At 39.8% G+C, this 26,953-nt stretch overlaps 3 protein-coding genes and 1 long non-coding RNA gene across 10 annotated transcripts; 2 read left to right on the forward strand and 2 right to left on the reverse strand.

The window, feature by feature from the left end:
- Positions 1–58: 58 nt before the first annotated feature.
- Positions 59–9,901, reverse strand: Dhpr (dihydropteridine reductase). Of its 4 annotated transcripts, none has more exons than XM_022851667.2 (5): positions 9,767–9,901; positions 1,918–2,001; positions 1,379–1,568; positions 963–1,112; positions 59–678 (listed from the first exon to the last, which is right to left on the reverse strand). In XM_022851667.2, the coding sequence occupies exons 2-5, from the start codon at positions 1,996–1,998 to the stop codon at positions 395–397; spliced, it is 705 nt and encodes a 234-aa protein (XP_022707402.1). In that variant the 5' UTR covers positions 1,999–2,001; positions 9,767–9,901; the 3' UTR covers positions 59–394. The 4 variants fall into 4 exon arrangements, with proteins under 4 accessions (XP_022707402.1, XP_022707400.1, XP_022707401.1 ...); XM_022851665.2 differs by lacking the exon at positions 9,767–9,901 and adding an exon at positions 4,664–5,055; XM_022851666.2 differs by lacking the exon at positions 9,767–9,901 and adding an exon at positions 4,545–4,679.
- On the reverse strand, positions 6,331–26,534 carry Vps16B (Vacuolar protein sorting 16B). Of its 3 annotated transcripts, none has more exons than XM_022851663.2 (3): positions 25,633–26,534; positions 24,984–25,325; positions 6,331–8,128 (listed from the first exon to the last, which is right to left on the reverse strand). In XM_022851663.2, the coding sequence occupies exon 3, from the start codon at positions 8,105–8,107 to the stop codon at positions 6,812–6,814; it is 1,296 nt and encodes a 431-aa protein (XP_022707398.1). In that variant the 5' UTR covers positions 8,108–8,128; positions 24,984–25,325; positions 25,633–26,534; the 3' UTR covers positions 6,331–6,811. The 3 variants fall into 3 exon arrangements, 2 of the variants coding, with proteins under 2 accessions (XP_022707398.1, XP_086828915.1); XR_015315197.1 differs by lacking the exon at positions 6,331–8,128 and adding an exon at positions 13,934–14,069 and having other exon boundaries at positions 25,633–26,524; XM_086972789.1 differs by lacking the exons at positions 24,984–25,325; positions 25,633–26,534 and adding an exon at positions 9,767–9,858.
- ThrRS (threonine--tRNA ligase) lies at positions 10,075–15,779 on the forward strand. 2 transcript variants are annotated; one of them, XM_022851662.2, is made up of 5 exons: positions 10,075–10,337; positions 11,238–11,342; positions 12,077–13,243; positions 13,859–14,092; positions 14,305–15,779. In XM_022851662.2, exons 1-5 carry the CDS (start codon positions 10,278–10,280, stop codon positions 14,824–14,826), a joined length of 2,088 nt encoding a protein of 695 aa, XP_022707397.1. In that variant the 5' UTR covers positions 10,075–10,277; the 3' UTR covers positions 14,827–15,779. The 2 variants fall into 2 exon arrangements, with proteins under 2 accessions (XP_022707397.1, XP_022707396.1); XM_022851661.2 differs by having other exon boundaries at positions 10,256–10,513.
- On the forward strand, positions 19,138–24,928 carry LOC111271095 (uncharacterized). Its single transcript, XR_002686655.2, has 3 exons — positions 19,138–20,166; positions 20,572–20,872; positions 21,026–24,928. It is a non-coding gene; the product is annotated as an uncharacterized LOC111271095 (long non-coding RNA).
- Positions 26,535–26,953: the final 419 nt, after the last annotated feature.

Here is a 26,953-nt window from a genome sequence, read left to right on the forward strand (position 1 = left end):
ATATCTATTCTTATGTGTTAACTTCCGTAATGACGCTGAAATTCAGTACACATGGATACACGTTTATCCAATAACATTTATTTGAAATTATTGGAGAAAGCCGTGTTTCTTGTCTCTATAGCTGTGCTCCATTTAGACAATTGCTGCAATAATACTATCGATCATTTAAATGCATAGCAATAACATTCAAAGATATTGGTTCATTATAGTCGAGAATGTTGTGAACATAATTTTGACAACAACAGGTTATAGCACGTGGCAAGCATATACGTTACATATGACACCTTAATGGTTATTTTTAACAAACATTCTGCGTCTGTCTTCCGAAATAGAGAATTTGCATTAAAGAATAAGGCAGTAGGGGCTCGGTCAGTGTTGTCGAATTATGATAAGCTTAAATGACAAGTTCGGTTTTGCCCTCCTTTGTAACAAGTTGCACGAGCGAGCCGCTGGCTGGTCGCTTAGCGGTATCGCTGGCCCAGCCGACAAACAGATCTGCAACGAACTCCAGCGGAGTCCACGTAGAGGTATCCGCCTTCGGCATCCATTTACGGTTCATTGGAGTGTCTAAAGTCACAGGTAAAATAGCGACACACGTCGCTCCATCGGGAAGGCCGCTTTTTGGCGCAGCAAGCGATGATACGAGATGATGAACGGCCGCCTTAGCCATTCCATAGCCTGATCAGAAAAAAAGATGAGTCGAGCAAATGTTCCGTTATCAATTTGGCGGATTTTTCATTCGAAATAAAATCTGTATTCAACGAATTATCACTTCTAAGTTGATGAGTACATGTAAGGTAGATGCGAAAGAAACGCAAACAACGTTTTACCCGAAAATAGGTAACCTCGAACTTCAATTTTCAAGTGAGTGCTGGATAGTTATCCACGACTTTTAATAATAATGAATTGCAGTGTAGCATTGTAGAACCAAAAATTGCCGATAGAAACGCAATTATAATTACCAATCATGCCAGGTGTAGCACTAAGACTGGCTTGTGCCCCGGTGAGAGCGCAAACTCCACCTTGTTTGAGATGTTTTGCTGACAGCGACGCTGCGATCAACGATGTCCATACACTCTGTTTCAGCATCAGGTCACTGTTCTTAATAAACTCTGTAGATAGGAGCCGTAATAAAAGCTTTTTGACACTGATGCTTAAACTCGACAGCTATTACTATAGAATCGCACATTTGATTGAATTTGCCAAATACTTGGATTAGTCTTTCGAGTTTCAGATTTCTCATAAATAAAAACGTATAAGAGAGCGCTTTAGATTCGGATGTGCATAAATGAAATTACGAAAGTTAATCCAACGGGCAAGTTCTTCACTAACAGAGGTAGATACTCTTTCCATAGAAGTTCCAGGAAAACATGCAAACCTTTATTGGTGGCATTTCCACCAGCCCATCCGCCAGCGACACAGATTACAGCATCGAGTTTTTCTCCTCCGAGCTTCGTCGTGAGCTCTGAGCTAATTTGTTCATGCTGAGACTGAAGATCTTTTGTGAAGTCGACCACAATATTTTCATTAGCCGTGTCATTGACCGAGCCATCAATCGAACAGACCCACTGAGACAGGGAACAAAAGAAATGAGAGGTTAAGTTGAACAGTAAAAGTTGAAAATTTTTCAATAAAGCCGCCCGAAGATAAATGGCTTAATAACAGATATGTGTTAAAAAAAAATATTTGTGCATCTGAAGTACCCGAACGATGGTTAGATTAGTGACTTCCAAAATGAATTACTCTAACAGATCTGCTGTAAAATATATTGGACCATATAACGCTAGTACAAAACTATTTTTCACGCGCATTCATTAGTAGAATAAAGTATTGCGAGAAAATATTGTTGAACAGAAGGGTAATGCATTTCTTCATCTGGAACGGAACCCTATAAAGGTAAGCAACTGAGAAACTTACGAAGTTTTTGCTCTTGAAAGTGTGTGTACAAACTGAGCCAAGAGCTCCTTTTCCTCCGTAAATAACCACGCGGCCGGCCATTTTCTAGAGAAAGAAATAAAACGCAAATTTTGGATATACGTTGTACACATTCAGATAAAGTATGTCTATTGTGCATATTGTCTACCTCTGCGTGTAGTCCGGTTGCAAAACACTGGAAAACACATGCGACAAACCGTATAAGGTGGTATAGGCAAATATGCTAGATTAAGGCAATATAACGAGACCCGCGAATTGGCATGGAACAAGATTGTTAAAAATGCTGAACTTTAGGGTTTCCGGAAGTAGAATTCTAATTGCAACAAGTATATACGTTAGACAGTGTGTGATCTACGCAAATACAAAAATACTGTCCATCTGAAATATTGCGCCTTCAAAACACAAGTAATTCTGCTGCTGAAGTTTCGGCATACATATATGTATGATTTTTGCTTACAGTTCGTCTAGTCAATAAATATAGAACTCTTTGGTAAAACTCACTATGAGGCAGGAATAGTAAACTTACTGCTGATAATCGACAAACTATGGGGGATATAAGTTATCCGTTTTAACAACTGAAAAACATGGAATCATTGTTATTATGACGGCTTGTTAATTTGTACCCTAGAACTATCAAGAGACTTCTCATAATGAGGAGAATCAGGTTCTTCCTATCGTTGTGTTCGTTCGTACCTACAAAACACTCGCTGCTGGAGCGTGATTTACGGTGACTTCGCGAATGACGAAATGAACCGATTGACCCAAATCACTGGTTCCGAGACAATTTTCCATAAATGTATGTGAGAAAACGCCCCATATATGCAGAACGTTCTGTACACCACATTGTCTTAGCCCGGCAGATTTGTTTTTGGCCGTTGTTATCAAGCTGATCAATGCACCTAGTAATCTACAGGTCCTTCACGCCTTTTGTCGAGTCTTACTTGTTTGCAAGTACAATAACAAATTTTGTCTCTTAAAACAGCGAAAGGAGTTTTCCGTGATTTGAAGAAATAGAAAGTGAGCACAAAAAAAAGCCGTTGCCGTCGTAGTCTCAAATAATGACGTAAAATAATGAATAAAACGCGTTTACTAAACCAATAATGTGGCCACAACTTCAAATCGTAACACACATGTTAAGTTTTTTTTACATAATTATAAATTAGCCAATCTAAAACTTTGTCATGAGAAAATGCATCAACGAATAAAATTTAAAAATTTATCAGGAAGTAGAAGCTTCTGTTTAAGGTAAAGTATTACCTTTTAAAGCGAAGTTTTCCAAAAGGTATACAACATTTTTAAAACTTAATTTTTTTTAATTGCATTTAGAAACTATCGACAAGAAAAATAAGCAATTTAAACTATTCACAGAACTTTCGTAGTGTTTATGTGTCGTTGGCGAGATTTCGACCGAATAGAAACTGTGTTCTCGAATACCAGGTCTCAATAAAATTATAAGTGGTATAAATTATAATAAAATTATAAGAATGTTATATGATAAAAAGTCAGAGCAAAGACACTTTAAAAGGTGTTAAATCGTAGCGAATCTTCAATATGTTAGACAAAGCTAATTTAAGTATTTTTTGCTTCAAAATAAACATCACGATTTGAATATGTGTTTATAAGAGAATAATAAAAATAAATTCCTTGGAGAGTTGCTTTGAAACGGTCAAACTTTGATTAATCTCCTATAGGATTATATGACCTTATGAACATTGTAGATTATGTGAGCATTATGCTTAGAGTACTACATCGAAGAACGAGTCAACATAATCTCTTTTACGGAATCTCGTAGGTATCTCGTTCTTGCTGTGACCTTGAGTTCGAATCGTGTTAAACATACATCGCTATCAATTGAAAATTTGTATGGTATATAAAGCTTAAATTGTTTTCTTTTTGATAAGTACTTTTCAATTACAATACTTTTACATTCCTTTCTCGATTTTGTAGCCACTTATCTATAACCTCATAAGTTTATGTTACACTTCCTGCCGCGCAGTCAAAGTCTTAAATCCGATATAGTACCCCTGAGCAACCTTAATACATTAGATATATTTTTATAAAAACGTCCCCAAGACCGACATATTATATTATATATACATTCGGGACTAAACGAAACATAAGAGTCTCAGCGATTGACAGCTTAATACATATCCTCATTAGCAACGAATAGTGGACATTTTCTAGAAGAAGATGCATTAAGTCGAACTTAGAGCAACAGGTTTTCGTTTACAATTCGCAATTGACGCTCAAAAATCACAAAGTTGAGATTTTTTTTAATTTCAATTAAATTCGTAAAGCCAAATTTGCTGAGTGCAGATTCACGTTAGTCCATACCCTCTACTAATACTAATAACAGTAATAAACTTTATTATTGTTATTACTTATAGATTTTGATTGAAGCCATATTTTCTCAACCAAAAAAATTCATTTGCTTGTACATAGAGAACACAAGCGAAGGAAGCTGCATTTCTACAATAGGTGACCCGTTTCCTACAGCACCTACTTTATCAAGCTTTAGGATTGGTAAAGCAAATAAACGGTACCATTCAGAGCTACACTTGTACCTTTATTTTCCTATAAAATTCTATTGTATCCGTCTTTGGATTTACCTGAGTCATGGCACTGGTTAGCTAACACCAATTTGTTCACTGGTACGAGACACGGTAATCTGTTTTCTTTCTGGTGTTTGCCACTACCTCTAAATGTCGATTCTGTCTATTAACTGCACCTGCGTTTGTGATACTGGAGGGTGGATGCCAGTGGCGGCGCTGCGAGGGCAAGGCTTAGGCAACCTGACCCGTTCGAGGGATCTAGGGAGCTTCATTCGCCACTTAGCTATCCCTGGTTCAGCCAAAAAAGAGAGGGCGCTTTCGTTCTCCATAGATAATGCAGAGAGTAGTTCTAACGAAGGAATGGAAAGCACGAATTTGCTTCTTGTCAATAATAATGAAAAATGTCACCGGACAATATTAGGTTGAATATAAAGTGGGTTCATAAAAAACAGCTAGTAAACTGGGTTTCAACTAGGAAAGGTAAGGATCGATTCTACAGTTGGGTTTGCAGCTTTCAGTCCTATTTGACGTCGTATGCACAGATTCGAGGATCAAATGCATATCGCACTGCGCCCGTTTCTACCTATCGCAGCAGTTAATTTTTTTCTTATTATTTATCTCTTAAAAAAACAAGTAGTATATTTGTGCCGTAGACGGGTTTACCAATGACTCATCTACTAAAACCTCCTAATCGAGGTAGAGGTGAGCGATATAATAATCGAAGTGTAAGTTTTGCAGCGCAGAAACCCGCAATCTAGTAATGCACAACGGTTGATTTTTTCTCTCTCTGGGTACTACCATTGCCGTTAAATAACTCTTTCTTCCTTCACTTTACGCCAACGTGATGTTCACTGAGGATCCACATAGGCTGCTAAAGTGTGCCTTGGCTACCACTTCCGGACCCACTGATTTCCTGCGCTTGATTTTGATTTAATTGATTCATGATCTCGTTTTGTTCTTGCTTGCACATAGTGAATCCTATACAAAGAGACCTACAATTTTAAACATTTGGCTTATACAGGCTAAACTAAATGCAAATTAATTATTCATCCTTTAGAACAGAGCCACTAGGAATCAAATAATCAGGTGCCGGCCCAGGATCTCTTTAAACCGAAACAAGTAGGTGAATTACAGTAGTCCGTGGGTCTTATTACTGGACAAACTGAATTATGTCTTTTATATCTCTGCGTGACTTAGTTTCTCACGAGGAGATAGTATTAGTAGGGAGATACTTGTGGAACCTTCGTAATTAGCAGTTACAGTAATGTTGGTTTTGCACAAGTTCAAATGGCTCAGTGCTAGGTAAGAAATAACTTCCACAAAAATATCGTTTCTTACCTTAGCGAATTGCCACATAAGGGCTAATTTCACTGCGGCCGGATCATTAGAGGCAAATATATTCCAAAAACATTTTTGTAAAAAAAATGACGGCTAATGAAACCTATTTTTCAGATTGGGAGACCGAAAGATGAAACGCATCAAACAAACGTAGTAACAAAATTTTGAAGAAAACATATATACATGACTAAGGTTTTAAAATAATCATGATAATCGCTTTCAAAGATGTTTAAACACATTGCTGCAATTCTTTTCACCATCCTAACATAGAAATTTCGTAAATGACCATGTTTTTGGTTAAAATAAGATAACCACAAATAGTTTATGCAATCTTAAAATGTTGAGATGTAAGAAGTCGTTTTAGACGGGTTGACTTCGTCCGTCAAGTTAGCCTTCTAATGATTCATAATATTGCATCAAAGTTTTTATGCGAAGCTATCTAGCGCCAACTTTTGAAATAGCAAACGATTGACATTTATACTATAAAGTCAACTATTACATTGGCTTAACTAACCGCAAAATCAGTTTTTTTTTTTTTTATTTACTCTCACTTCCTTCCTATAGACTATGCACCAGCTAACCTTTATTTACCGGTCACATTTTATAGGAGTGTACAGCAACATGCCACCAGGTAGACTCCTAACGCTATTGCGATTAAACTTCAAAATTCAAACACGAATTTTCTCAAAATGACTGTGAATGGCCACTTCCACTGAATGCCTATAAATGTGTATAAACATAGTAACATTGTACTATCATTTTTTGTATATATATATATATGCCTTTTGCATTCTGCACACGTGTTCGCACAACACAACAATTTGAGAAAATTACTCAACATATACAGTATTCCTATGTAATTGTACATAATTCAATTGTAAAATGCTTCGATACTAACGCTTTTACGGCGCATAGGTAAGAATAAAGCCAACAACAACTCAAGTAAATATCTACAATCAGGATATGTTAGTTATCGACTGCTTTCGTCAGTTATTCCACTTGATGGTCGGGTCGCTTAAAGATGACTGCACCAACTGAGCTGCGGCCGATTCGCGGGGCAGTTTCGCGATCAACTTCTCGAGATCCAGCCGATTCTTTGTTTGCACGTAGCAATTAACCAACGCATTCATAGCACCAACCCGTTTAGCCACGTTTATTCGATTCTCGACGTCATCAATATAGGCGATGTATTTTTCAATATGTTCAACCGGAGCCTTGTATTGATGCAAAATAAAAACGATCTTGTCGAAGCCAATTGACGAACTAAGCTTCTTCTTTCCTAGCCAATTCTTCGATTCCAGAAAGGTTTCAATTGCCTGATAATTCATTGCTTCAGCGTAGCCCGTTACGCATGCGTGAGTAAACTGATCTGCCGATATTTTGAACGCCTGTTTGAGGAAGGCAGGTGAGGCAAAATGGGTTTCTGGATCTTTGGCGTGATTTTTCGCACAGTAGCGAATTGTGTCGACGAGTGACGCGCCTAGAATTTTCTCGTTAATTTCAAGCGTTACTTCGTCAATTTCCTGGATTTTGGCTTGGAGCTGAAGAAGTTCGAGCTGGTTTTTGATGACGCCATGATCGGTACTCCCTAAGAAGTGTGTGTTGGCCGAGGTTGCCAGCGCCCGTATCTTGGCCTTTAGATCTTCGATATTTGCAATCACGTTATATCGGCATTGCGCAGCTTCATCCGTATGGCCAGACAGTGACAGCTGTTCAATTAGCTCTGTGTTCTCGCCACATTCACGCAAATAGTTCAGGTATGCCTGCAAAGCTGCTGGCCGGGAGATAAGCTCCTGTTGGAATAGGCTGGGCTTTAGTGAATTCCGAAGAAACAGAACGACCACCTGCATTGTAGGTGTATCTCCCAATTCCAGAGCGGCTTCGAGAAGCTGCAGCTTGGCCTCTCGAGAGCGGAATTGCTCGAGGCTATACGTGTTACCGAGAAAGATATCTTCGACGGTTTCTTTGGGCGATCGAATACTGAGTGGAGACGCCAGTTCAGGCTCCGGTATCGTTTGCAGTTTTGGAAGAAATTCAATTTTTTTTGGCCGCTCTGACACGACTGGCGTTTGTGCTATCATTGTCGGCCCGTCCTCCTCGAAATTGAATCCCTTTTGGTATGAGCTATTCCAGTAAGGATCGTCTTCATCCTCTCCTTCGATAGAGTTCAGCTGCTGTTGTAGGTTGTCGAATTCCAAAAAACTTCCTGAGGAATGTCGGAACAGAGGGACAGTTCGCGATGATGCAGGAATACTGGTGTTCGTTATATCCCATTCACTCATTTTGCCGCCCCTGGGAAACAACTAGAAGAGATAACCAAAGAAGCAGTCAATCAGTTCCTCTTGCGACTTCATTTCATACTTGAATTTTGCTCTGCATCTCGAGTCTGACGAATCAAGAAAGTGTGAGAAAGTAGCGATGTGGCAATAAGATGGTTTGATGGACAAAACGGCGTGCTTGCAAATATTTTATTGATAGCCAGTTGTGCAGCATACCTAAGACAACCCTGTCTGTTATGGCCAGTTAACCATAAATCAGACGGTCCATATATTAGATGAAATGGTAAAACAGATTGCTACCTTAGAACTAACCAGGGTAGCATGCAGAACTGTTCTGCAATGTAATCGTTTTGAGAACCTTTAAAAACAGTCAACTCTAGGTCAATACAGTATGTTGTAGAAGTGTTTGAAGCGATATTAAAAACCTAGTATTGCTCTTCGATTAAGACTTCATTCATTGCAGCAAGCCTAACATCAAAGAGCATTAGGCTGTTAGCAGCAAACAATATGTATATCTTGAAACCGATCGTCAACTTGGATTACTTATTGAATATAAGAAGTTATTTCAAATACTGGTGCTAGCTGCAAGGTTGTTCCATGACAGTCAAAACGGATAATATATATTGTAACAGACAGATGAGTTTTGAATATTACCAATACTATTACTTCTATTAATTAATATTAAGCCCATAAATGTTAAACTCGGCAGCATTGTACGTTCAAGCTCGAGGTTCGAATCACTCGTAAGACGCATGTGGAATTCAAACCAATACGTTATTAAAAAAGGACAGCAACTTCTTCAATTATTTCATATATCTCTATAGATCAAGTGAAGAACTCAATGAAACTTGACCTATATAAACGTATACATTTTTTTCATCCAATATCCTTATTGTGGTTGTACCCATTGTTGTTACCGTCATAGTTCAAAAAGGGCACTTAGTCCACTAAAGACATTATTCATTTTTAACCCTTGATTACATGTAATTGTTTTCGCTTTTTTTTTTAGTATGCATTTATGATCACTGATATACGGTAGGTATTATCATATAGCCAAAAATGTAATCGATGTGCCACCAGGACTTAAACCACGATTCCCTGATGTTTATAATATAGTGCTCTGATCAGAGCGCTTTACTTAAAATTAACGTGTTAGATACATTCAAATTTGCTTACAAAGTGTGAGTAAAGTTCATAGACAATAGACTATTAGCTATTATTGTCATAGATCATAATAGTTCTTGTTTTGTTTATAACGTGAATGCTTCAACAAATTATAGTGTTAATTAAACATAGTTGCATATATAAGTGACTTAAGCTGTTCGTGTGAAGTAGATTATTTTATAGTGATTTCGGTGTGTACCAAAAGCTATATCATCAAAGGAACTTCTTAGGTTCAACACTTTCCCCCTAAAGACCATTGAACTCTTCCCCGTTTAGGACACCGCTGTTATATGACTACCAGCGCAGCAGGTTAACAAATGAATGTAGTGTATTACTTATACGTAGAATTATCGAATTCTACGTATAAGTAATAGTATTTCGAAAATTTACCAACAGTCCATTTGTATTAGATACTGGATGCCCACTGGTAGCATTACTTGTTACTTATAGTAGTCTCTATAGTAGACTTCTCTATCAATGTAGAGATAGTGCACTTACGGTTCAAAGGATCTTCGTTGTACACTACCGCTAGTACGGCCTCGTCGAATAGAACAACGCTCAATATAACCGCAACTACTTCTTCAGTTCGGCCACAAACAAGACCGTTACAAGAACATCTTTTGACACAATTCGACACACGTCTCACCATCAGGTGTGTTTCTTGTTTACGATTCAAAACATTGAGCAACGTGGAACGCGCACAGCTGCCGTCTTTCGAAATTATGCTGGCGCGCTACCGCCTAGTTTCGATATCGGCTATTTGCCGAGCATCTTTGTCGATCTCCACTATCGCAGTGGCGTTGCTAGCAACGTGGAAACGTCGTTCTTTGCCACGAGTGCGTTCGACCAGTGTGAGCAAGCAAGAGGAAGCGGAATTAATTTCTTCTAGAGTGTGATGGTTGCGTGATTTTTGGACGTTGTCGTTATAGCTCATTAACTAGTGTGCTTTTTGCTAGAAGAGAAACGACTCGGTTCTATTGTGGGCCCCCGGACCCGACCAATAAATACGATGTCGGGCGACCTCGCCGAAAGTGTACAAGAGAAGTGTGCGCTATCGGAACAACCAAAGGCATGTTGAGCTACGTTTGCCTAGGTCGTATAACCACTGCGGTAGCCAACCGGCTAATGTCAGCTGAGTCGCATCAGCAACTGAGCAAAGTCCTTGTCTTAGGCTCATGCAATCAGCAGTATTCGGGTGGGCTCGCGGTGCTGCAATCTCAAACCAGGGTGTTCTCACATTTTCCGGTCAGTTGCTGCTGTAGTTGAAGCTTGCAGCATCCAACGATCCTTCAAAGCCCATGAGAATGATTAGTCACTCTCCTAATGATAACAGTTGCTCTAACAACGCTCATTTCTCGATTTGATATCCAACTAGTCCACTGTCTATTTCTGCCTACACTAACTCAGCCGGACAATCTCTGTGCCTAGCTTCTACAATCTTGTATTAATAATTTTGATAAAATATGAATTACGTCTTTCGTAATTGCTGAGTAGAGCCTTATACATGATACTGAGCCGACCCATCTTTGATGGGTCAAGTCGTCGTCGGTAAGTCAATGACGATTAACGCAACTGTCGTAGTTCGGATCCTCTGCAGATCCTCCTTTTTAGGGCTTGTTTATTTTTATTGTTAGTCATGTATTGTAGTAAACTGTAAACTGTCACGTAAATCATTCAGAACAATCTGTCAGCCGAGAATGCCCTAGTAACCTGCAGGTAAAAGTTAACGCGATGATGCATCTTTAAGTGGAATTTTTTGTTTTATAAATGATTTTCGTAAGTGGGTGCCAGCTAGAAAGTGGGCGTACTGACTACACTTTCTCCAGGGAAAACATCAAAACAATGAGTTTTCAATTTTTCCCTAATAAGTTATGCATTTTCGCGTTACGTACCATCACGATTTCAACAGTAAGAACAAGTTCCATGAGGGACCAACTGGTGCTAGTGTAAATTCTGTAATTGTTTGCAGGAGCTCAAGGAGCCGGAGTACATCCAGCCTCGCATAAAGCTTTGGGATAAATTTAAGGCTGAGCGGGAGGCCGAGCTGGCGGCCAAAGTTCCGGAACCTATCAAGGTATGTCTTTAATATTGATTATGATGGTTCTAATACCTTCCTTACCGCTGGTGGAGCCTGTCTGTCCGACTGTAGGATAAATCTTTGTTTTTGGAATAGCAGCTAAAATCGAAAGCTTTCGATGCGCTATGTCGGAATGCTACAGATGTTCTTACACTTAAAATTGAATTTTCATCGTGAAGAACGACAAACAAAGACAGCAAATGCAAGCTCATTTTTGTCTTTGCCACTGTTGTATACAGCACTGCGATGCCATTTAAAGCGAAGCGACCACTGAAATTTTACACGATTCTATACCGTGACAATGCGATCTGCAATTTACGTTATGAAATACTTCTGGCAAAATACGGTATAAATGCTATTTATAATTTATATTATTGTATTAAAATTTAAGCAGTTGCACGAGATTAAATCACGTTAAAACGCATACTCTGAATTAAGTACTTATACCTGCCTTTTATTTATGTAAAATACGTAAAAGCGAATTTGTTCACTACAACCAAAGCCACCGTTACGAAATACTGCTTACACACTGTCTATTGTTCACTCCGTGAGTGTAATTATCTGGACGATAAAATAGTTGAAAGATTGTGATGTAACACTTTCAGACCATTTTATAGTGAGTGGTCAACCGCTCCGCTTTTTACGTACGCGCGAAGTTTAATTTTGCATTCCCAAACAGTTACTCTACTATTGAAATTCTGTCAAACATGCTTGGGTTTTTTGTAAAACAGGTAACGCTTCCAGATGGCAAAGTAGTTGATGGACAATCTTGGCGCACTACTCCGTACGAGGTGGCCTCCGTCATCTCAAAGGGTCTCGCTGACAACTGTGTCATTTCAAAGGTCAATGGCGTTCTATGGGATCTCGACCGACCTCTTGAAGCGGATTCTACTTTGAAATTGCTAAAATTTGACGACGATGAAGGCAAGGAAGTATACTGGCATTCAACGGCTCATATTATGGGCGAGGCGATGGAGTACAAATACCACGGATGTCTCTGCTATGGTCCGCCGATCGAAAATGGATTTTACTATGATATGGCATTCAGAGAGGGTCAACCCGGCGTCAGCCATCACGATTTTCCCCTTATTGAGAAACAGATGAACCAGATTATCAAAGAAAAGCAGCCGTTTGAGAGGCTAGAGCTAACCAAAGAACAGCTTCTCGAGATGTTTGCTTATAACCCGTTCAAGGTTCGTATTCTCAACGAGAAAGTGAAGACTCCTAGTACCACAGTGTACCGGTGTGGACCCCTGATCGACCTGTGCCGAGGACCACACGTTCGTCATACTGGCAAGATTAAATCGTTCCAGGTGACGAAATGCTCATCATCATTCTGGGAGGGTAAGGCCGATGCCGAGGTTCTGCAACGCATCTACGGCATTTCGTTCCCAGACAAGAAGCTTCTAAAGGAATGGCAGCAGTTCCAGGAGGAGGCGGCTCGCCGAGATCATCGAAAGCTTGGAAGAGAACAGGAATTGTTTTTTTTCCACGAATTGTCACCGGGCTCCTGCTTTTTCCTGCCGAACGGGGCACACATCTATAACTCGTTGATCAAATTTATTCGTTCCGAGTACCGGAAACGCGGCTTCACCGAGGTTGTGTCGCCGAATATCTACAACGTCAAACTCTGGGAGACATCCGGCCATTGGCAACACTATAAAGAGAATATGTTCTCATTCGAGTGTGAAAAAGACACCTATGCTCTAAAGCCAATGAACTGTCCCGGCCATTGTCTAATGTTCGACGTCCGATCACGTTCATGGCGAGAACTGCCTTTAAGATTTGCCGATTTCGGGGTTTTACATAGAAACGAGATTAGTGGAGCGCTGACTGGACTCACTAGAGTTCGTAGGTTCCAACAGGATGATGCCCACATATTTTGCACTGTTGATCAGGTCTGTATTTAAAAATTGGTCCTTCCATACAAAAAAGAGTTCAACATTTTTTTGCTCTAATTTAAATATACTCAGTCCTTGTCTTAATGTTTTCGACCATTCTTACTCAGTAAACAAGTCCTCAGAGTTAGCTTTTCCGTATAGAATCGACGACTTGCTTCCAATAAAAGATTTAGCCGGAGTGGATCTTGCTGTATTTATTTGGAGTGTCTCCAACATACCTATGCAACAGCATTTTAACTATTAGATAATGCTGAGACTTGAAACAGCTGTGACTGCATGTTCATGGTTATCATGGCAACTCGCTCAAAGCATGCGCATTAGGCGCTCAGACCCGCTACTTCATATGCCCAGTGGAAGCATTTATTCGTTAGTGTATTTGGTGATTCCTCGTATCATTAAATTATTATAAATTATTAAAATCAAACTACCTTAAATGATTATTGCTATTCTTTAAAAGATGTTGTGACCAGAATCTCCTGGTAATAACATTATCATCTGAAGTGAAACTGCCATATATTGATGATTTGCGACCAATACGTATAGTCGCCGCCGTAACGGAAGCGCATAGTAAACAAGTTTGATGCCAACTTCTAACATGTGTTTTACATGCAGATCGCTCAGGAGATTGACGCATGTCTCGATTTCCTGAGAGCAGTTTATGGCGTGCTAGGGTTTACGTTCCAACTAAAGTTGTCCACTCGGCCTGAAGGATTTCTTGGTGAACTCGAAGTATGGAATCGCGCAGAGAAGCAACTTGCGGAGTCGCTCGACAAATTCGGCCAAGCATGGGCTCTCAACCCAGGTGACGGAGCCTTCTATGGACCTAAGATTGACATCAACATTCAGGTAAAAATCATTCAGTATAATTTTAAAACTATCCAGGTTATTTTTTCCTTTTGCATACCTCTCTATGAGAAAGACGAATGCGTGTTATCATTCCAGGTGAGTATATGGACAAAATTAACTACAATACTGCACATATAAAGGCTAATATGCTGCATATGCTCCAGTTGCAATAGTGCTTATTTATTAAAGATTGTGTCGTTTTCGGGTTTTAGGATGCGCTGCGCCGCCAGCACCAGTGTGCCACTATCCAATTGGACTTCCAGCTACCCATTCGATTCAACCTAAATTATGTGAATGAGGCAGGTGAAAAGACGCGCCCTGTGATCATTCACCGTGCTGTCCTTGGCTCGGTCGAGCGAATGATCGCCATTCTAACTGAAAACTTTGGTGGAAAATGGCCATTTTGGCTAAACCCTCGTCAAGCAGTTGTTGTTCCGGTTGGGCCAGTGTTCGACGAGTATGCTACAGAGGTGAAAAAGCAGCTGTTTGAGGCCGGATTCCGTTGCGACGTTGACCTCAGCGAGGGCAACACGATGAACAAGAAAATCCGAAACGCCCAGTTGGCTCAATATAATTTCATTCTCGTTGTCGGGGAACGGGAGAAATTGGCTGGTACGGCCAACGTGCGCACACGCGATAACAAAGTTCATGGAGAATTCGCCATTGACGATATCGCGCGGCGATTTAGTGGACTACACAAGAACAAATCGAACGATTCAGAAAACGACTTCTAAATAACGTCTATTAACAAACGTTGAGTAATAACATAGTGGAAAAATCTATAATTAAAATTATAGGCATGTTGAGAGGCAGAGAGTGGGGGGAATGGAATGTGTTCAATGGATGGATTGCGCAGTGTGTCTAGGGAGCCGTGTTGCGGCATCCAGTTGATGGCAGTATGATTACCGAGGCCACAGTGAGCAGCGTGTAGTTAATAATGAAGTATTGTTCACAGACGGACCTTCTTCATAGAATTATACATTTACCTTGCCGTTACTTTTTGCTTATTAGCTGTCATAATAACGAACCAGTGCAAGTACTTGAAAAATTGTTTGCTGAGACCAAATAGAGATGTTATATTATTTAATAAGTGACATTTAGGGCAAGAAAAATTACAGTGAAAAAGAAAAGGCTAATATATTTTTTTGTATAGACGAAGAAAACGAAGGTTATGCTACATATAAACCACCGCCAATTAAATTGCCTCTACACCAATTGTTACCAATAAGCTATTAGTAATTACTTAGTATAGCGTATGTTAGTTATTAATTTAAAAAATACAAAATGCTTATTTAGTAGATGGCGCCACTGTTTACAACAGCACGCCAACAACCATTATTGTAAAAGGCTGTGTGTTTCATTGTGAAAATGATATGCCTCACCTGAATTGGCCATTCCGTTTAGAAAGAGCTCCAGAGAATGGGACAGCTGCTTAAGAATGCGTTACGTGAACCATAGGTATAATAACTGGTTTGGCTCTATTAAATTATTTAAAAAAATTTTAGAGGGCAGTTAGAAGTGATAAGTACATGTTGTCATTTGGGTATACAAAGCGACCGGATATGGTGCACGCGCCGATAAGAACCTATTTATTGTAAGGACTGAAATAGAGATAAAAGAAAAGTGGCGACAGGAACATAAAAATTTCGACTTGTTCAGTAATAAATAAATGAACGGATTTCCTCTACTACGTTGTTTTTAATTTTTAGGCACAAGCTTTTTAAGGTAGTATAGCCAAGTGATGGACTGAGCCGCGCTAAACATGATCGCGCTAGGTCACTGGCGGTAAGCCCTGGTTTCCTAGTTTTTGTGGGAAATCTAGATCGTTCCGTTCTTCTTCCATATTCGTATAGGAGCCAAGGAAGTATAGTTGATTTTAACAACCTTAACGCTTGATTTATCTTAGACGTGGTTCCCGTGTACAAATCTGTATTTTGCTGCAGAAATATCGTTACGGAAATGCAGTATTGAAACAAATTCACACTCAGACTTCTTTTTTATATTCTTATGTGTAGTGCGGGAAGTCCAAAGGAAAATATTTTTAGAATACGCTGAGGAAAGCAGACGTTACACCTTTCAACTCGTTTAAACATGTATTCATGGTGCTGCCTATTATATTTGCCCACTTGAGTAATATTTATATGAACTTGTAGTAATATGTTCTGTTAGTAATAAGATGTGAATATTGTCACACAAAGAAGACAACAAGCGCGTATATTAACGTATCAAGGTCTTTTACGTGCGTAGATATCCCCGAAATTCAGGCCTTAACGCTTAAGTGCTTCTTACAGCACAGGTAGGTTGATAAATGGTGGACCCTTTTTTTTTATAGCTAATCGAAGCATTTTTGTAAACAAGATGTGAAGCACTCATTGAAATAGTTGGTGAAGTTCAACGTGAACTACCTTATCGATCGACATAAAACTTGTGGGGGCTGAATATGTGCTCTAACATATGGCGCTTAGAATACATCGGTGATTGTTAATTGCCTAATCGCAGCTAGGTTTTTGCCGAACTCTAAGACGTTCATCGATCATCAATGTATCTTTTCTGTCGTTTTTTATGATGTTCTCGAATAATCTGTGTTATTCAGTGTTACTTTCTCTATTTTGCATTGTTCTTGCTCGAGAGTAGGCTAGTCTGTCGATTACATCGGTATCAGTTTCTTTTTGAATCAGTAATGCGCGAAGCCTGTTTCATAGTTTTGATCGTTGTTCTGTTGTTCTGCTCCCTTATCACTGACGTATGGCTTAGAGCGGCCATCGTATCGCAGCGGTGTTTGCTTTTGCGTTGTTTGTGTACCGTCTACCGCCAATTGCCTTATTGCCCGAGATGAACGTTTGTCTCTACCCCCCGCCGATCGGTTGTGTTGAACGCGAAATTGGCACAAGCACGAGAAGCCGTAAGCATTACGGTATCGTGGACGCTTTCACTACTCTGATTTCACAGGCATGATTCATGGCTATTTACGACGTGTCACTACTTAAGCCATTTGACAATTAGATAAATATCAATGGGATGGCATAAGAAACATTAATTCCTTGTTATGTTAATGGCAGGCTCATGTATGTAAGTGCAGAATCGGCGAGCGAAACGATGACAGTCTGGCCATTGAGATTGACGAGTACCGCTGTTTGCTGTCAGACACGACGAGATTATGCCGTCGCACTAAAGGTAGCGGCAGCAGCAGCAACAAGACTACAACCAATGGCAAGGGCAGCGTGATAACGCAAAAAAGTCAGAACAAAATAGTGCTATGGTCCCACGATCTAATAATATAGGATTTATGTACGTTTATTGTTGATTTTACGTATCATCGATGATACTTGAACGACACTGTTGTAACCGATGAACATACTATGTATTATTATTATCAAATATATATTATTATGCATGTTTCTTTGGCAACGAAGGATTCATTTGCGATTTGTTTAAATTGGTGGAGATTTTTTGATGAGAGAATTAAGTGAAGATAAGGACTTAGGTAGGTATTAAAAAAGGCCAAATTTCACAGTATCCGCTATTCTTTTCGTAGAATAGCATCTATCTTAATTATCTTAAAAATATTGAAGGATCTAAAAACCATGCTCTTTATTTGGGTTTTTCTTGATCGACTTTTTACCTGGAATGCCTGGCAGCCTTCTGGCGTTCGAGTACAGGCAGTCCTAAGGTGCGCACGCTTGGCCTTGTAGCCGCTTTGTAAATACTTCCGGCGTTGCTGGTAACGGTTTTTTTTATTTCCAAATATCCGCCCATTAAAGCTTGTATGCGAAAAAACCTTTTTCAGATTCAAATCAGCAACGTCTGCCGAACCAACCTTTGATACTAGCTTTGCTACCGCCTTAGTGATCACGAGGGCTTGTTTACAAATTTTTTTCAAAAGTATGGCTACAAAAATTACAGATGGATAATACTTAACGAAACGTCAAATATTAGTCAGCGCCTCATTCATGAGGCTTCTTTTACTTTTTTTTTACTTTTTAAATATATTGTACCTAAGTTCAGCTCTGATGATAAAGAAACAAACTTATTACTTCTAGATTCATACAATTAATCAAGAATATAATGAAACATGAGTCATACTAATTAACGAATCAAATTGACGCTACATATCGAAGTTAAGTGATATGAGAGAAACCGCAAATAAAATGGCTAGAACACAATCGACTAATCTGCACGCTCGAAATTGCTACCGCGAAGCAGAAGCTCGATTTGTTTGTTATTAACGTTCTTTCTCCATCTGCCAATGACGTCAAGTAGCAGTATATCATTTTAATGGTTGTTTTACATGGCTAGACTTCAGTCGCCGATTTATACGTCAGACGCCTGTAAAAAGACAAATCTTGGCTCGAATCTGTTCGTTCCGCGACCCTTGGAATAAGCAGGACTCTGTTGTCTGAGATGTCTGATGTGTTTATTCAGCGCGCCAACGTGTTCCATTCACGCATCATCGCCAAAGGATCTCCATCGGATTTTGCTATATCAACCTGCTCTGTAGCGAACGCAAGCTAAGTGTGATCGTTCATTCCGGAGCACGATTTGTTGAAACAATTATCTGACTTATTCGCATGTGTGTTTTTTTATTTCAGTAGCTATATGAAAACTTCTAATCGTTCTTTTCTTCGGTGGTACATAAAGCCTAAGTCGAGTCAAATAGTTTCGAGTTGCTTTCTTCAAAGAGAAGAAAAAAGAAAGCCTCTATAAATAGTATAGGCCTCGAGACAACCGACTCATTCACAGTTTTAATAGCTGCTTTCTGGTGAGCTACCACTTGAATATAAGTGCACATATGTAACATTAACTAAAGAGCGCACTTATAGGCTAAAACGGTTCCAATTAGGATCTCCGTGGCACCTTAAGTAGTATATCCTCTATTCAGCAAGAGAAAAAGCTCACAATACGGTAAGTTCTGCGTTTGTTTCCTGTGTAACGAGCCTACTAGAAAAGAGGTCCTTTTTATTTCAGTTAGGACCGAATACAGCAGACGCCATGCAATACTATCATTATTATCAGAAAAGATAGCACTTTTTCGGCATTCTGTCATTCAAAATTTTCCCAGGAGCTTTTTAAACTTAAACTAATGTGATGCAGGCGTTTTAAATCCCAAATAAGTAGTAACAGTTTATTATATTTTATTGATTAGTAGTTTTATATATGAGTGACTTAAGTTAATGAGGCATATTCCTCGTTTCACAAACGTAGCGAGCTTCCTGTGTCAAAGACTTGACAATCTATGCAGTATTCTCAAACACAGGTCGACATTTCATGCTGCCTTCAAACATCTCATCAATGGCCCGTTTTTCACTAACGGGTTTAATTGTTTCCGTGAATATAACGATTGAAGCCTGAATGCCAATTTTCGACACAGATGACAAGAAGCGGCTAGTATTGAAAATAGCGAAATTGCTTGTCGTTGTAGCGGCAAAACATGAAACTGCGTAAGGAACCATTCCCAGGTAAAACGCTGGCTTTCGTCCGTAATGACCGCCAAAGTGATTAAAGGAAATATTACCAGCAATTAGGCCAGCCATTGATAGCGTCTGAGGAAACAGCTTCAGGTGGTCTTTCTGGCAGACAAGGATTTCACGCTTCAAGTATCGTCGATTTATGCACAAAATGATCATACGTCCATGAGGCATACTCCACAAAATTTTAGTTTGTAAATATCTTAGATGCTTTGTCACTCTTCTTCAACAAGACGTACAAATCAGGATCCTGAGACTCACTGGAATTGTAGTCAGCGTTTGAGGTGACAGTATGAACGCCATAGCCAGCTGTCCGTACGCCTTAAACAACGAGTTCATAAAAATTGCAAATGTCAAAGGCCCACCTGGCTCACAAGGGCGGTTAGTCCGCCTGACAGCTCCTCCTGCCAGCGACTAGATGTCGCGTCTTTATCGCGAGCACGGTGTCTAGTAAAGGAGTAAAACAAACGAACTGGAGGGGCTTCCTTGAATCGCGTGTGAATGAAGACTTCCCAGCAAGCCCAGAGTTCCGGTGGTATCGTTGGGATTGAGTCCACCTGCTAGCAGGCATTACTGAAGATCCTTGCCACGCCACCTCGTCTGCGTGAGGTACGTCCGACTCCGCCACAATTACAACGTGTTTCTCGGTCTTTCGTATTTGCGCTCCGAATATTGTTGACCCAGTCCAACGCCAACACTGCTGCCTCAGCTTGCTAGTCTTCGAATAGCGTAACCGCACACTTGAAAAGCTTGCTGCGGGTCCGCTTTCGCGGGCTCTGGAGTAACTAGACAGACCGACGGATAGACAGGCCACCTCTTTGACTTTACGTTCTGTAGTGTTTACTTGCTTAACTTAACCAGACAAGGATTTCGGAATTAGGAACAGGAACGAAACATTATTTTAGATAGACAGAGAGGAAGTAACAAGCACATGCCTAGCGGTTTTTCTCCAGTTAGTGAATCCGTTGTCAGCCTGCTAGCTAACTAGTGTTGATTATAAAAATTTAATTTTAGCCAACGAGATGCAGTCGCAATGAGCACTACTTTAAGCAGCGTTGTCACAACCTATTGGGGCATTTTTACTATCGAGTGCTACCCCGGAACGACTACAAGGATTAGCCCCTCCTTCTAGAAGGAGGGATTTCCCCTTTACCCAGTAACCCCGCCTGTTTCGCACCCATACACCTATGACGCCCATGTACGCGACATATGTACTTAAATGATAACAGTTACACTGATGAAACTCCAGGTTCAGCAAGCAAACCATCAAGGACAAGGACATTATTGCCACCACCTACCAGTAACCAATTGTAATGTAAGTTTTCGTGTGTCTAAGTTAGCGGCAGACAGCCCTAACTAGCAGATCACACATCTGCTAACTTCGTATTGGCATAGATAGGCCTGTTTGACTTTTCTCTATTCGTAATCTCTACTAAAATTAGAATTTGTCTCGCCGGACGATCGACAGCAGCATGAGGCAGACGTCAGCCAATTTTGCCGACACAAAGCTACCGAGGAAATGAATGTACACGGTAAGATGAACAGATGTAATGGAGCAGCTATGGCCGCAGTAAGTTGGACCTCCACCGTCGCAGTCTTCGACTGATGTTGGTCGGTTAGACAAACGGGCGAATGAGCCCTTGGGACAGTTTTCAGAGCGGCGAAGTGGTGAAGACTGCGATAACAATCGTGGTAGCTGCACGCGAACTCTAGCTGCGAGACAGCGTTGGCCTGCGAGTGTCTTTCGATCGTTGGCGGGATAGCTTTTTTTTTAGTGCAACTGTTGGCGTATGTGAAAGGGAGGACGCTAAAATTAACATTTCCCCTTACGTTGATGGAAATGCGTACGGAGCCACGTTTAAGTATGATTTAGGAGGCAGGACGCAATCATGGACGCTGAATGCTATAATGAGACTGGTTTCATTTGTATGTCGTTACGGAAGAAATAAAAAAAAAAACGGGCGCACATGCGTCAGTCGCTCTCGCGGCGCAGGGTGTAATAATACGACCTTGATACACCCAATGCGTTAATTTCTAACGTCAACAAAGCACGAAAGGATCTTTCTTTGCATTTGTCCAGGGTTATGTTCAAATTATATTATTACTTGATTCATAATCTGCCTTCAGCTGACATATTTTTGGAACGCAAAGTTTCCCACGTCATAGAGGGTTGTCTTGAGGAGCGTGTAGAATGAGCAAAAGATGCACTAAGCGACATTCCTCTAAGACAGAAGACTGAAATATAGATTTCCTGCTACAATCAACTGAATACTAAATCGCATTGTTTTATTTCTGAATACTAGTATGCTGTGAAGTACAAAGTAGCTCAGTTACTGTTACAGTTTTCATAAAATGAAAGTAATTTGTGTTAATGTATGTACACTAAACAGAGTCTTAGTTACCAGTCGAACCTTCAGCCAATGGGATAGATATAAATTGTTTTCCCAAAAGTCTATGAAGTGACCTATATTTAAGTGACACTGTGTTCTTTGCGACATTTGTCGCGCAAATACAAGCAGGTCTTTTAAAAGCTGTGGGTCCACTTATTAATGGTTACTTTTGTACCAGTTGTACTCCTACCATCACTCGAAGTGAAATAGCTTTGAGCGATTTTGGCCTCGCTCAAGAAAGTTGAGGAAGAAAAATAAATATACACAGCGATTAACTTTAGGATTCTTATGGTCTGCAAAACACTTGTCTGTTTATTATTATTATTATTATCAGAATAGCGATCAATTAGGTTTTCCTTCCAAATAGGTCTTGTCTGTTGTCTATATGCCAAAAAACTTGTTCATTTGCTTAGTGCTAATTTATCAATGCAACGACTTCCTAGAGTGGAGCCGATCTGCAGTAGATAAGTATTTAGAGAATAGGCTACGGCAATGGCTAGCAGTGTTAGGTATTTGTTTAGGGAAAAAGCATGATGCCTTTCCACAAATAGTTTTTTTCCAATCGCCAAATCGTCGGATACGTTACTTCACGGACTTTTGGGAAAACAATTTATATGTATTCCGTTGGCTGAAAATGTAGTAACAAAATGTTGGTGGGTTAGCTAAGCCAAATTAGCCGTATCTGATGTGGATCAGCTGCGCGAGTTATTCTCGGATCATCTCAGGACTATCGCCGTCTGAATTAAATTGTCGCCACAGTGATATCTTACCATCAACTCTCTATAGAGTCATCCTAATAATTTTTGAACTTGAAAAGATGGGTAGTCTTTTGATACGTTGATTCGAAGAAAGTTAGTAACATAGTTGGCTAACATTGGCTTCTATATTTTAAAAAAACTGCACTGATGGATCACGTTGACTATAATTGACGCAAACCACTTGTATGACATCCCTTCGTAAGATCAATTTCAGCAAGTCTTGAGGGCTAAAAACTACACGGTTGTATAAGTTGATCTCGTACTGAAAGACCTTCACTAATTTAATTGCGCAACAGGAGAAATAGGTATTTCTCCTGTTGCGCTGCAATTACAGTTCGATTGTATTTTGTTTTATCTGTTTGGCGAACTGAGCCGTGAGATGCTGAGGCCCTAATGAAAATAATGCGTCACTTAAAGGTTCTAACATTGAAATTTTTTACCCTAGATGTTACATTGTCTATACAGATGGGAGTGGCCACACACAGAATAAAACCGATAATGAAAATTAAAATGAACAAAAATCAAGTCATTTTTTGATGCGCTTATTTGCTAAATCTGGTACAAAACAAGAGCTCCTTCTTTCTACGACAGCATCAAACTTGTCACGGCAGAATAAGTTACGTTATTTTTTGGAACTTCAGTGAAAATCAGCTATTACCCAGTTTTTTCGCACTCGGTGAACCCTCACCAAATTCAAAAGTTTCCTTTTTAGCCCGAAATCATGATTGCTAGTTTTCATACGGTTTCTGAAAAAGCCAAAGAATATTTCCATAAATAGATGGGGGGATTCCCAACAGGGTGAGGATATAAACGGGTCGAAAGTTCATCAAGATGGCTTGAGAGCCATTTGATTCACCGGTATTTGTCATGTCTATCTAAATCGATGCCGGTTTTCGAAACAAGAACATCTAGATTGTCCAGACAAATTGTATGAGTCTTATGGCGCTATTTTGCACTTCCTAATTTTTTTTCGGGCTATGTTGGGCACTTGTTTATTTTGGGACCTTTTGCCTGCTATCAGCCCACAATTAAATTCCGCTGGGACTTTATATATATATAGCGTATTTTGCCACTTTTCTTCACCGCTTAAACGAAGTTCTACCTAGGACCGTGGCGTGACGCGCGGTTACTATTAAAAAAAACTTATCTGCGCATTAAAAAAGGAATATTTTGAAAATGAGTTGTGCCAAATTGAAATTGTAGTTGTTGGCTTACGTAAAATAATTAGAGCATATTTAGAATCGAACCCACAAACGTATACTGACGTTTTACGGTCAGATCAACAGGACGACTCGCATTTCGATAAATACCCGCTACGTCACCCCTTATTCCTAGGAAGCTATCTCAGCCTTTTCTTGTACTTTGATAAGAAGGATTTATTAGTGCTACTCAATAAGATCGGAAATTATTACATATACTGAATAAAAAGTTCGCGACTCTCCTTTATTAACAGTAGAGCTATATCTAGTGCCCAATGAATGAATAGCAATTCACACTTACAAGTAGTTAAACAAAATAAAAATATATAAGCAATTTTACTACACGTTATGTTAACATCATTTTTAATACAACTCTGTACTTAGTATACTGTGCTTCGCATATTTACTTTAAACATGGTAAGGCTTGCGCTATAGAGGTACGCTTTCCATTACAACGAATCAAAATCAGATTAGGTTTCCTTCCGTACGTATGCCTTGTGTGTTGAGCAGTACTATATGGAAAAAAATTTGTGTTTAACTGGTTCACACAAGTTATTTTCTGCGCTGAGACATGCATATGAGATCAGTATAGCCGTCCTGCAATGAGGTCTTATCGAATACTTGCTTTCTTGCAATCCAAGTATATGTACATACAAGTTGGAGCCTTACTTTTCATTTAGACAGTAATAAACTCAGCGTTCGTTTTGCGTGCAAAATTTAACAAAAAAAAATATACTGAAAAGTAGGTATTTCATTCATTTTGTGTTTTCAATGGACATAAAGAGCAAGTCACCTTTTCATGTGTATTTAACTAAATGCAGATAGCCCTCTTATATATCCATACATATATATATGTGCTTAATTCAATCGTACTTGAGCTTGCTTTGCCGCTCATAAGCTTTCTTTTGTATAGAATAATTTATGTTCCATGTATTCATATGTAAAGAATTATAGATATATATATATATATTGATCATTATATAATGATCAATATAAATCTAACAACGACATGCGTGGGACGTACGGGTAAGTGCGAACAAATACGCCCAACCTATAACCTAAAATAAAACATAACCAACCTCTGGAAGAAATCTCGGATGGGCGTGAGTATTCAGGCGCGTTTCCTGATACGCATATCGGCATTAACGACGAAGCTGATTACAATGATTTCTCAAAGCTTTTTTCCTGACGCTTGTATGTAGGTCTGTCCTGCTGAGCATATGGTTGATGGCGCATTGCTCAACGCCCTCTCGAAACGTGTTGACTTTCATTTGCCATCGAGTATAGGCCCATTTTCTAAAATCGTTGGTAGCCAGCGGCATGACGATGTTCATATTGTGACCTTCTTCAACGTAAAGGAAGTCATGCACAAATAACTTCAGGCCGTACTTGAGCCACGCAAAGGCCACGAGTTTTACTATCTGTAAGTTACAGTTGATCATTGTAGCTTAACACGAAAATAATAGATATTTGACGTTCGATGCACTTAGCGTGTTTATCCTGTGACACTTACTTTTTGGTACCTTGTGGATATGTGTGCGCACGGGAACGGTCCACTGCGCTCATTTCTTTGACCCCTAATTTTATGGTAGCTAAGGCAACATACAACGGTTACCTATATCTACAAAGTAACTATCTTATACCTGCTGCATTTTTGGAAGAATAAACAAGGATATCTGCTATGCAAATCTCAATGGAAAAATAACACGCGGTGTTTTCAAAGCCTACCTCTGTACGAAACATCTCAAGCCGTTCCCTTAGTTCGCGCTCATGGGTCGTCCATTGTTTGATGCGCAGATCTTTTCTGTGTCTCGCTTCGACCAAGGTCATATGCAGATCAATACTGTCCCATAGTTCAGTCGGCAGAAGGCATCGCCTAGGCAAGACAACGCGTTCATTCTGGATGCTCACTGCCTTAGGTGTTTTTAATTGTCTTAACTTGCAAGATCTGGGCACAGATTCGGTTCGGTTGGCGACAGGCTCCTGTAAATGCTCGCGTCGTGCACGAAAGCTGTCATACCTCGTCAAAATAAATGATGGTACGTCGGTCGTTGAAGGTGTTTCACTGATTTTGCCTGATGGCAGTGCGTTCTTATTACTATTGATGATGTCTGGTAACCTCTCAGTTGATTGCAGCGTAGAAGAGAAGCATTTCTTTGAGTGTTCGAACGCTATTTGAAACTTGCGGAACCTGTCCCGAAAAAAAGACTTGATAGAATTAGCGATGGGAGGACCGTGTTGGTTTATAGTCATCTTTTTTCTCCTTTCTCAAGGTTTTCAACTTTTCTGGAGCAAATTTTCGAAGTTCCGTCGAATGGGTAGAGCACTTTCAGGCGTCTGCAGAAATCCAACCTACTCCAAACTTGCCGCAACATTAGCCAAGTTCTTTAGGTTATCCACATTAAGGGATATGGTAGTTATAAAATCGCAATAGTCCACACGAGTACAGAGCCAGCCCACAACGACCTTAAAAACGATTAGAATGTAGAACTACTTGACGATTGTACGTAACTAGAATCAAAAGATCCCTGCCATTACTGCTGCAGCGATTAACTACTATTACGAAATTGCCAAGTAAGGCCCAGTCAAAATGTTCGTTTTGTGAGTTGCTATGTGTATAAACAAACGTCACTCGCTTTTCGGAGAGGTATCGCTTCACATGTTGAACCTGCACGACGGCATACTTCCATTAAGTTGGTACGATGTTTCACCACAATTTGTGCACGTTGCGCGTCGGCAAGTTGTTCTAAGCCAGTGGCCGTGGCACAATTGAGCGATATGATTGAATCTGAGAGCTAGTGTTCGTTGGTAATTGCTAAACAATTATTTCAAAAGAAAAAAACACCAGCTTTATATGAATAAGTTCAGAGAGGTTAGTCGCTTGTCCACTTGCGAAAAAAGGAGCGCAGACTTTTGCGTAAGCATCTACTTTTTTCCCTTAATGGCCACTTTGTCTCTCTCCCTACATTCTCTAGAAGATTTCCAGATACAACGGTATTTGCAGGTAGCTATCAACATCGACATCTTTCGCGAACAGCATGTGTGCATG

The sequence above is a fragment of the Varroa jacobsoni genome, unplaced genomic scaffold, assembly GCF_002532875.2.
Source record: "Varroa jacobsoni isolate VJ856 unplaced genomic scaffold, vjacob_1.0 contig00340, whole genome shotgun sequence".
NCBI classification, from domain to species: Eukaryota; Metazoa; Arthropoda; class Arachnida; order Mesostigmata; family Varroidae; genus Varroa; species Varroa jacobsoni.